Source organism: Cylas formicarius, unplaced genomic scaffold, assembly GCF_029955315.1.
Source record: "Cylas formicarius isolate icCylForm1 unplaced genomic scaffold, icCylForm1.1 PGA_scaffold_6__28_contigs__length_40554024, whole genome shotgun sequence".
In the NCBI taxonomy this organism is placed as follows: Eukaryota; Metazoa; Arthropoda; class Insecta; order Coleoptera; family Brentidae; genus Cylas; species Cylas formicarius.
This window is the reverse complement of record NW_026844347.1, coordinates 22,769,717-22,778,400: the sequence shown is the minus strand read 5'-3', so window position 1 is coordinate 22,778,400 and position 8,684 is coordinate 22,769,717. Positions and strand designations below refer to the sequence as shown.

The window sequence follows — 8,684 nt, the reverse complement described above, 5'->3', positions numbered from 1 at the left end:
GTTAGGAAAATAACGAGACAATAATTTCCCTTTCACAAAAAAAATATTTATATTTCAATGGCTCTTGGAACAAAATACAAAATAAACAATCAACTTTTGTGACTCAAGTAATGCTTCATCACTTTCTTGCCAGGCACCAGACCCTGCGTTAATCCCAACCTTTTTCTCTTTCTTTTGTCAGTTGAGTTTTCTTCCTTAATCTCCTCTAATTCTTGTGGTGTGGGCCGTGCCAATGAAGAATTTGATCCTCCGCTGTGGCACACTATGCCTTTGGTCGCCAGAGTTTCTTTTTCCACTTCTAATTGCGCATCTGTCTTCTGAACATCAGAATCATGAGCATACTTGCAATTATGGCCAAATCGACATCTAAAACAAACTGCAATCACAAAATTTAAAAACAATTTTTCCAAACAAGTGACCTTCCTTTGCGATAGTTCCAACATATTTTTTTACCATTAATCACCACAACATCTTTGGCGTCAATCATTTTCACATGCTTTTGTAATATGGCTTCTTTGGCATGCTCAGCTTCAATAAAAGGATTTGTAAACACTGAAATTGCAAATCATTATCGCCTAATTATTATGTTTTGCAAACATTTACCCGAGGATTTGGTTTCATTCTCAGCAAAACTTCCTCCTTCAAAGTTTGGCGTGGGCAACTTGAAAGGAGTTAGATTTCCTTCTGTTTTGCTAAAACATATGACAGCTGACCCATTTTTTACCAAGTTGAAAAGACTACTTCTTACATTAATTATAATTGACAAAAAAATCTAAAAATGTAGACGCCCGACCAAATTACATGGAATTCGGAGTGTAGGAACTAGGAGTTTTTCCCTACCTTACTTCATTGTCGGATTCATAACTATCTGAACTATTTGATGACTGACCATAATCTGCCACGAGTGACATTTTGACAAAAACTAGGGTTTTTTAAAGAATATTTACGGTGTCATTGTAATGTTCAATGTTCTAAATACTTCTAAAGTTTGATTTATTTTTTTTTAGAAAAAGTAAACAAAACACTAAAGCTCTGACCAATCAACAATCACAGTTACCACAGGAATGTGACACATATTTCTTTTGTCTAATTTAATAACTAGGCAATACTATCGGAGTCATTCGATCATTACTGCGAGTGCTTCTATCTTAGTGAATATCAAATTTGGCTCTAAACAGCGCAAAACCCATTAGCAGGCACTAACAGATTACAAACTTATCATAACAATCAAACCGAGTATAATAAATTACATTGGTTTTTGTGAAGTTTTACCCGCCAAGTGTAATGCCTCCACACAGTGGATATTACAAAGTACCACAGGATAGTACATTTTCTTCTTCTTTGGGAACTCCCAGAATTTGGAGCTGCTGTGCCGATGGTTTCTTTTGCCATTTTGTAACTGCAAAAATAATTTGGAACGTTTCATTTTTTTTAGTATATGTTAAAGTTTTATTATCTTAATCTAGGCTAAGGAAATAATAAATAAGAATAGTTACAAGTTAACCTTAACCACTTCAACAAACTTACATTTCGCATAAGCATATCACGTTGACTTGATAAGAATCAACGATAAGGAAGGGATTAATTGTCTTGGCCATACGTTTGCCCATTTCAAGTGTTACTGTAGTCACGAGACCTATTCCTTTGAATGTAGAAAACCTCTAATTGGAATTGGTTCTTATTTGGCTGCTTGCAACAGTATCTTCAAGATGCAGCTGTCATGGAGTGCAAAAACCATCAAGTACTTGATGTTCCTTTTCAATTTATTTTTTGTGGTGAGTAGTCTTGTGTTTTAAACTTTTAGTTCGTGAGATATGGGTATGATTTATTTATAATATCTAATAGTTTTTCCGATACTTCAAAATATCCATTTGTTTTAAAAATGAGATATGAACGCAAAAATAATTTTGTACATTTGTTAATGCGAATTGTGAGAAGTTCTCTAGATCATAAAGATTAGATAATTGGGATTTCTATTGTCTTTAACAGCATTTATTACCGATCATTGTCTGTAATATTTACCTTACGAAAACAATTGAATAAAAAAAATTGTTTTCATAGCATTTTTTGGGTATTAATAAATTTATTTGAAATTATAAATCCTTATTGAGTTATTTAATAATACGGAAATTTGTAAACAATTTGTAAATGACAACATTGTAAATGATTTTAACGTCTAACTTTTAGATAACAGGAATTATATTTATTGGAGTAGGCGTGACAGTTAAAACAGTATACACAGACTATTCATATTTTTTGGATGGCAAGTATTTTTCCCTGCCTAATATGCTGATTGCAACTGGGGTATTGATATTCTTTGTCTCTTTCTTTGGATGCTGTGGAGCAATAAAGGAAAACTGGATACTTCTGGCGGTGGTAAGAATGTTCTAAGCTCTAGTAAAATGTAAAGCTGTCAACCATTGGTTTATTTTGAAAACAAGTAAAATTCTGAAAAAGGCTTGAGTTTACATCACAAGCAGAATTGTTTTATTCAATTTGTAAGAAGTAAATTAAAAAATAAATAACAACATATTTATTTTTCAAAACGAAACTAATATTTTAATAGTTGATGTAACTTAAAAGTCTTTCAAAGTTTTTGAAGTCATGAATTACTACAAAATTATTGGGAATAAAATTTTAAAAAGGTGTACTCATTTTAATTTTATTTTGAAATTGATTTCAGTTTTCCATACTATTGATTATCATATTCATCTTTGAGTTTTCTGCTGGTATTGCTGGTTATGTTCTCAGAGATAAGACTGTCGCCTACTTAAACTCAACACTATATGAAAACCTTAATACTTACCAGGATCATTCACACGGAGTTTGGGACCTAATTCAAAGTAATGTAAGTATGCTAATCCCTTGCAATATTTTGATGTCAAAACGTTTTCACCAATACTTATAATTCGCATAATTTTAACTGATTTTATAAATATACAATAATCGCAGTTCCTTTGTAATTCTGTTATAATGCTTTTAAAGTGAATTGAAAAGCTCTAAAAATCTTATTTTTCGGGTTTCATTCAATTAACTAATTAGTGTTTCTTTCAATTAATGTTCAGAATATATAATATAATATATTTTGTTTTATTTAAAATTATAGTTTTTTTTTATCAAAGTATGTTTAACATTTAAGAATCATTTCATATTCTTTATGAGTGAATCGAACATTATTTTTAAGAACATATTCTTTTCTTTTTATAAAACCCGTCAATTGTTGTTAAATTGTTCTTTGCCTTAATTTAACTTCAGTTCGAATGTTGTGGAGTGAACGGACCCAATGATTGGTTGCCCGTGTTTCAAAATGGTAGCCTCCCTGTATCTTGTTGTGGATCAGTTAGTGGCACAGTAGGAGCCTTTTATTGCTATTCAGATGTCGAAACCACAACTGTAACAGTACCAATAAGCACTGCCAGTTCAACAGAAAATACTTCTACCACTAATATTACTGATAGTAATATTACTGTTAGTATAACAGAGAGTTCTACTTCACGTAAACGTCGAGCAGTTTATTCCAGTCTTATTCTTAACAATTCATCATCTGTGCCGTGGCAGACAGGCTGCAAAGTAGCTTTCGGGAATTACATCAAATCCCACGCTTTGCAAATTGGAGGTTGGGCTATGGGAATAGCTGTCGTGCAGGTTGTAAACTATTCATCACATTAAGTTAATGTATTATTTTGTTTTAATTTCAGTTTATTGGGATTGTGTTCTCTTGCCACCTTGTCCGGCAACTCAAGAATGGGTACAGCAGTACATAAGTACATCAGGTTGGGTTTCTTTAATTGTTAATAGACCTTAAAGGTACTTAATTTTATGGATAATTGTTGATTTTTGTGCGTTATATGTAAGAATAATGTTTTTAGTTCTGTTTTACATTAAAAAAACTCTTTCTGTAGGCTTGCTTATGTTATATCAATTATAGAAAATGTGATAAAATGAAATATATTTTTGTGGAAATGTACCTTTAGACAAGAATATAAAAAAGTTTAACATTTTTTGATATTGTATATAAATAAATTGTTGATTTTTGTTCTAAAACCTGTATAGTCTTTAAATTTATAGAAGTGTTTATTGTCTGACTGAAAGTGATTGTGTCTAAAAGAAACAATTTTTAATAGGCTATTTGATATTTTATTTAAACATAATATTAAATTTTAATTTTATTGCTAAAAATACAATTTATTAAATTGTAAACATGAGAAAAGGTCACCTAATTAAAATACTTTAAAATTTAAATCAACTGAAGGAGCCTCTACTACCTTACTCATTCCTAAATAAAAGAAATTTCAGTTAGGTAGGAATATTTTCGCTTATTTATATGCGCAGCTGATTTTGATCCGCAGTCGCCAGAATCGGTTAAATATGTAGATTTCTGCGTTTGCGCAAATTAAAAGATCATAATTTACCATAGTGCGCGAATTTGTCGTGAGAATACTTTGACTCTTAGGCTTAAGTTTTTTTAACTCATCCACGACAATACACAATTGATAAGAATAAATGTAATTGCTTTTTTTTTATATTGGGAGCCGATTTTCCGCCAAACGGATAGTCACATTAATATTTTGGTTGTTTTTTGGGACTAAAGAAAACAAACTCAAAACTGGTTTAGTTTTTTTTTCGATCCTTTTCTGATTGTTGCGAGGTAACAATACAATATTCTCAATAATCAATAGACACATTTAGAGAAAAGGATTTTATTCTTAGCTGTGATAGATTTATAATGCGAGACTTTTTATAAAAATATCATACTTTTAATGTCGCATAAATTTTTTGCTCGCGAGTAAGTATTAATTGGTAAATTAATGTGTAAGGTGTATTTTTATAAATGAAATTAGGCAACGCACGGGGATACTTGAGTTTATTCAAGGGAGGACTATTAGGCGGGCCCTCGACGATGGAATGGGCAGTTACAGTGAAATGTGAGATTTGTGGCAGATTCAGATACAGGTACAAAAATTAATGCCGGAGAATGCGAATTGGTAGGCTTAGCTTATAACCGTTTATCTGTGGTAAGTAACAAATTTCAAAGTCATTTGACTATCCGCTCACCATGCTGCGAAAAAATATCCGCAACAAATGGACTCCAGTTTCAAAACATGTTAAGACCTTCTGATTTTACCGCTTCTTGGACCCGAAAAACGAAACACGAACCGCCTCAAAATGTTATACCGCGAAAAGTTGCTATTTCTTTTTATTGACGCGAGTTAAGACCTTCTGATTTTACCGCTTCTTGGACCCGAAAAACGAAACACGAACCGCCTCAAAATGTTATACCGCGAAAAGTTGCTATTTCTTTTTATTGACGCGAGTTCGTGTTTAGTTTCTGTTTGGTCTGCTTAGGGGAAAACCGTCAAACTGGCATATTAGTAAATCACAGAATATGAACCGTAAATTGAAGTACTATGCTATGTTTCCAAGTTTTATTAAACATTTCTGATCTGATGCTGTGCTCTGAAAAGACAAAAATGTCTAATTCAGAGTTTGTATACAGGATTTTAAATATTCCAAACATTGCAAAGAAACGATTCTAAGTAATCGACGTTCGTATTAAAATATTTCTAAATAACGTTCTAGTCATGAACACTCCAGTTCAAATACCCCTGAATCTCCTAGCAGTGATTTACATCTTGTGTATTCAACCTCTCAGTATCAATTCTCGAACTTCTACCTTGTGGAGATTGAACGCCGATAAAACAAAAATAATCGGAGACAGCGGAACAGAGGAAATTGTCCACAGCAAGCTGCTTCCACATATAGATTCTCTGTTCACTATCATAACCTCAACAGAACATAATGGTATTTCATGGGTGAAGCAGGAGACAAACTATTGCCCCAAATACCATAGTAATAAACAAGGGTAGGTAATTTTTTTCAAAACAGACCAGTGATGGGATAATATCTTTTTTTTTTTAAGAAAAAATAATACTAATGCAAATTTGATATTGTATCAAAATAAAGCAGAAGAATTGTCTAAGAATGATTTGTATTGTGGGAAGCCAGTTAATTTCACCTTTTATGACAACTTAGTTGGCGTTATAAATCGAGTTAAACATCCTTCTGTGGTAGAACCTGGTGCAATTTTTGAATTTGTTAAAAAGTTTAAGTTCAAGAATATTAAATCTTTTGACTTGGGCATGCTGGAAAAAAGACTGAAACAAATTAAAAAGGAGGTAATTTATTGTTGTATGTTATTTCCTGGTTAGTTTGTAATTTATTTTTAGAAACCAAAGTCAGTACAACTTTACATTTATTTTGGTAACTATTGGCGTATTAAGGGAGAGCCATGCCAGGCTATCGAGTGCTTCCGGAAAGGATTAGCAATTTCTCCACACAATCCTGAAATTTTGCTCAATTTGGCAAAAGTGCTTTTTCATTTACAGTATTTGGATGATGCCATATACTTAACCAGGCGCTCTTTAGAAGTTTCTCCCCTCGAAAAATCTGCTTGGGAACAATACTTCACACTAGGTGAAATTTTTAAGGCCTATGGCCACTATCAAGAGGCTATAATACATTTAAGACACACTTTGGATCTTAATCCTGGTTTTGAACCCGCTCAGAAATTGCTTAAAGAGATGGAGAATATGCCTGCCACACCTATCCATGTCTATACTTTGGTTATAATAATTTGTTTAGTATGTGTAAAACAATTTTATTACAATTTATATTACTGTTCTTCATTTTTAGGTCTTGGGGGTATTATTAGTAATTGTCTCCTCTTTAGACAACTTATCAAGCTGTAATGAAGAAATGTCTAAAGAAAAACATTTTAACAAAGCCATGGCCATGAGGTCATTGAGAGGCTTTGCTTGGAGTTCCAAGCGTTCAAAAAAATCTATGTAGCAAAAACGCTGTTGCTTTGGATAGATAGCAATAAGAATTGAAGTGTCCAGTACTTACTACTCAGAGCTAGAATATTTTATTTTATACCAGTATGATTTGCTCATTTATTTTGTTCCTTTTATTTATTAAAGTTGCATCAAAGCATTGATGTTATTGTTTCTTAGGCTAATGTTACTCAAAAAGAGTAAAACAGGTTCAGTCAAGGGTTTTATTTCTACAAAAATTCATACGCTACAAAAAGAGAATGTTCCAAACTATTTTAGTTACTAAAAACTGATTGACAGTATGTGACTTGATGATTCAATGGATCAATGGATCAGAGCATTCAGTAAACATTAAAATGTTAACTTAGTTAAAAATGTTTTTGACTAAAACTTTTACTCTTTTACTATGTGTGCAGTCTAATGGGAAAGTGGAGGGTAAAACAAGCTCCATAAAAATTTTGACTGACTAACCAAATCATACACATTTCTGGAAAATAGTCTTTATTTATAATGAATGAATTATTACATTAGCAATAAGTTGAGAGATAAACAAACAATTTTTAATGTTGAGGAGAAAAGTTAACTCACTTTTGAACTTAAGCTGTATTATGGATGCCCAATCGGAAAATATCATGTTGAACGAAAAATGTTGTACCTAGAGGTTTTAACACAAATATTTGAGAAAAAGCATGAGGTGGATCTTCGTCGGCCTAAAATAAGAAAAAAAATTGCTTGAGGTCCGTTTCAAATAGTTTTCTCAAAATGTTATTTATATCTTATTAAAATTGGGGATACATAATTTAATTCATGCCTGGGCCTCTTATAAAGGAATACATAATCCTAATTGAGTAGTGTGTAATAATAGCAAGAATCTAAATTTGACAAAGTTAAAATTCTTCAACATAGAGAAATGTCTGGGTAGCTTTTACCACAATAATTGAAGTTAGTTCTTGAAGCAAATTCTGTGTTTGGCTTTTCCTGTTTAAATTAAGTGAAGACATGTGCTAGTTAGCGATCTGTTTTAGAATATTAGTAAGCATTCTTATCAACAAATAATTAAGACTTTAACAAGCAAACAAAATGCTGATACGTACTGCCAAACAGCTAAATTGTATCATGGAGCACCAGTCGGAAAATATCATGTTGCACAAAAAAGCTTCCCTCTATAGGTTTTAAAACGAATGTTTGCACATAGGCATGAGGAAGATCGTCATCAGTCTATCAATATTACCTTTGTTACTAAAGTTGATACGCTATGTTACAACAGGCTTGATTTAACTAAAAATTAGGTTACTGCTTACCTGCAATCTTCCTAAAACATTTATTAAAACACCGCCATCAAACATGGGCTGAGAGTCTACTGCTGTTATTATTCTATTAATTTTTTGAAAAGTCAAACTCTAAAAGGCAATGGCAATTAACAATTTTAAGTAAAATTCCACGATAACTTACATTCAATTTCTCCATAATTTTTGGGGCTCCTTGAATTTGTACCCCTTCGAAAGTCATAAAAGACAAGTCGCTCTACAGAATAAAGCATAGTAAAATGCAAATGATTAAAAAATGGATATAATTTACTTACATTGTACATATTTGCAAGATTTTGCCTTTGCATGGGATCATCAAATAGGGCATAATATTGCTGTACAAATCCCTTGCCTATGGCTTCGTATTGCGGATTCAGGGCCATATTTTGAGTCTAAAAATTAACCCCAAAACCACCTCCAAAAAATTACTGCCGCGCACAGAATGTGAGTAGATAATTTTGGTCGGTGTAACATATCTGTACATGTTCTTCTTTTTTGGAACCATGCTACGAAGTAAGCAAGTCTGCAAAAGACATCCATCCAT

General features: G+C 32.3%; 4 protein-coding genes across 5 annotated transcripts; 2 read left to right on the top strand and 2 right to left on the bottom strand.

The window, feature by feature from the left end:
• Positions 1 to 50: 50 nt before the first annotated feature.
• Positions 51 to 1,073, bottom strand: LOC132704186 (uncharacterized). Its single transcript, XM_060674065.1, has 4 exons — positions 841 to 1,073; positions 604 to 692; positions 420 to 552; positions 51 to 366 (listed from the first exon to the last, which is right to left on the bottom strand). The coding sequence occupies exons 1-4, from the start codon at positions 909 to 911 to the stop codon at positions 90 to 92; spliced, it is 570 nt and encodes a 189-aa protein (XP_060530048.1). The 5' UTR covers positions 912 to 1,073; the 3' UTR covers positions 51 to 89.
• Positions 1,074 to 1,402: 329 nt separating this feature from the next.
• On the top strand, positions 1,403 to 4,048 carry LOC132704185 (CD63 antigen). The gene is made up of 5 exons (XM_060674064.1): positions 1,403 to 1,775; positions 2,188 to 2,376; positions 2,684 to 2,848; positions 3,256 to 3,645; positions 3,699 to 4,048. The coding sequence occupies exons 1-5, from the start codon at positions 1,710 to 1,712 to the stop codon at positions 3,762 to 3,764; spliced, it is 876 nt and encodes a 291-aa protein (XP_060530047.1). The 5' UTR covers positions 1,403 to 1,709; the 3' UTR covers positions 3,765 to 4,048.
• A 1,402-nt stretch (positions 4,049 to 5,450) lies between these two features.
• Positions 5,451 to 6,993, top strand: LOC132703447 (uncharacterized). The gene is made up of 4 exons (XM_060672704.1): positions 5,451 to 5,863; positions 5,921 to 6,176; positions 6,228 to 6,641; positions 6,694 to 6,993. Exons 1-4 carry the CDS (start codon positions 5,583 to 5,585, stop codon positions 6,847 to 6,849), a joined length of 1,107 nt encoding a protein of 368 aa, XP_060528687.1. The 5' UTR covers positions 5,451 to 5,582; the 3' UTR covers positions 6,850 to 6,993.
• A 324-nt stretch (positions 6,994 to 7,317) lies between these two features.
• On the bottom strand, positions 7,318 to 8,652 carry LOC132703109 (probable nuclear transport factor 2). Of its 2 annotated transcripts, XM_060672180.1 has the most exons (5): positions 8,416 to 8,652; positions 8,286 to 8,357; positions 8,135 to 8,233; positions 7,928 to 8,051; positions 7,318 to 7,543 (listed from the first exon to the last, which is right to left on the bottom strand). In XM_060672180.1, exons 1-4 carry the CDS (start codon positions 8,521 to 8,523, stop codon positions 7,938 to 7,940), a joined length of 393 nt encoding a protein of 130 aa, XP_060528163.1. In that variant the 5' UTR covers positions 8,524 to 8,652; the 3' UTR covers positions 7,318 to 7,543; positions 7,928 to 7,937. The 2 variants fall into 2 exon arrangements, with proteins under 2 accessions (XP_060528163.1, XP_060528162.1); XM_060672179.1 differs by lacking the exon at positions 7,928 to 8,051.
• Positions 8,653 to 8,684: the final 32 nt, after the last annotated feature.

Bases quoted from the DNA above. Each gene is read 5' to 3' on its own strand.
- LOC132704186 (XM_060674065.1), bottom strand. From the start codon at position 911: ATGTCACTCGTGGCAGATTATGGTCAGTCATCAAATAGTTCAGATAGT. The intron at 693-840 runs GTAGGGAAAAAC...CATATGTTTTAG, and splicing joins GAATCCGACAATGAAGTAAG to CAAAACAGAAGGAAATCTAA. The intron at 553-603 runs GTAAATGTTTGC...TTGCAATTTCAG, and splicing joins GAATGAAACCAAATCCTCGG to TGTTTACAAATCCTTTTATT.
- LOC132704185 (XM_060674064.1), top strand. From the start codon at position 1,710: ATGCAGCTGTCATGGAGTGCAAAAACCATCAAGTACTTGATGTTCCTT. The intron at 1,776-2,187 runs GTGAGTAGTCTT...TCTAACTTTTAG, and splicing joins TTTTCAATTTATTTTTTGTG to ATAACAGGAATTATATTTAT. The intron at 3,646-3,698 runs GTTGTAAACTAT...TTTTAATTTCAG, and splicing joins TGGGAATAGCTGTCGTGCAG to TTTATTGGGATTGTGTTCTC.
- LOC132703447 (XM_060672704.1), top strand. From the start codon at position 5,583: ATGAACACTCCAGTTCAAATACCCCTGAATCTCCTAGCAGTGATTTAC. The intron at 5,864-5,920 runs GTAGGTAATTTT...TTTTTTTTTAAG, and splicing joins TACCATAGTAATAAACAAGG to AAAAAATAATACTAATGCAA. The intron at 6,177-6,227 runs GTAATTTATTGT...ATTTATTTTTAG, and splicing joins TGAAACAAATTAAAAAGGAG to AAACCAAAGTCAGTACAACT.
- LOC132703109 (XM_060672180.1), bottom strand. From the start codon at position 8,523: ATGGCCCTGAATCCGCAATACGAAGCCATAGGCAAGGGATTTGTACAG. The intron at 8,358-8,415 runs GTAAGTAAATTA...TTTATTCTGTAG, and splicing joins ATCTTGCAAATATGTACAAT to AGCGACTTGTCTTTTATGAC. The intron at 8,052-8,134 runs GTAAGCAGTAAC...TAATATTGATAG, and splicing joins ATGTTTTAGGAAGATTGCAG to ACTGATGACGATCTTCCTCA.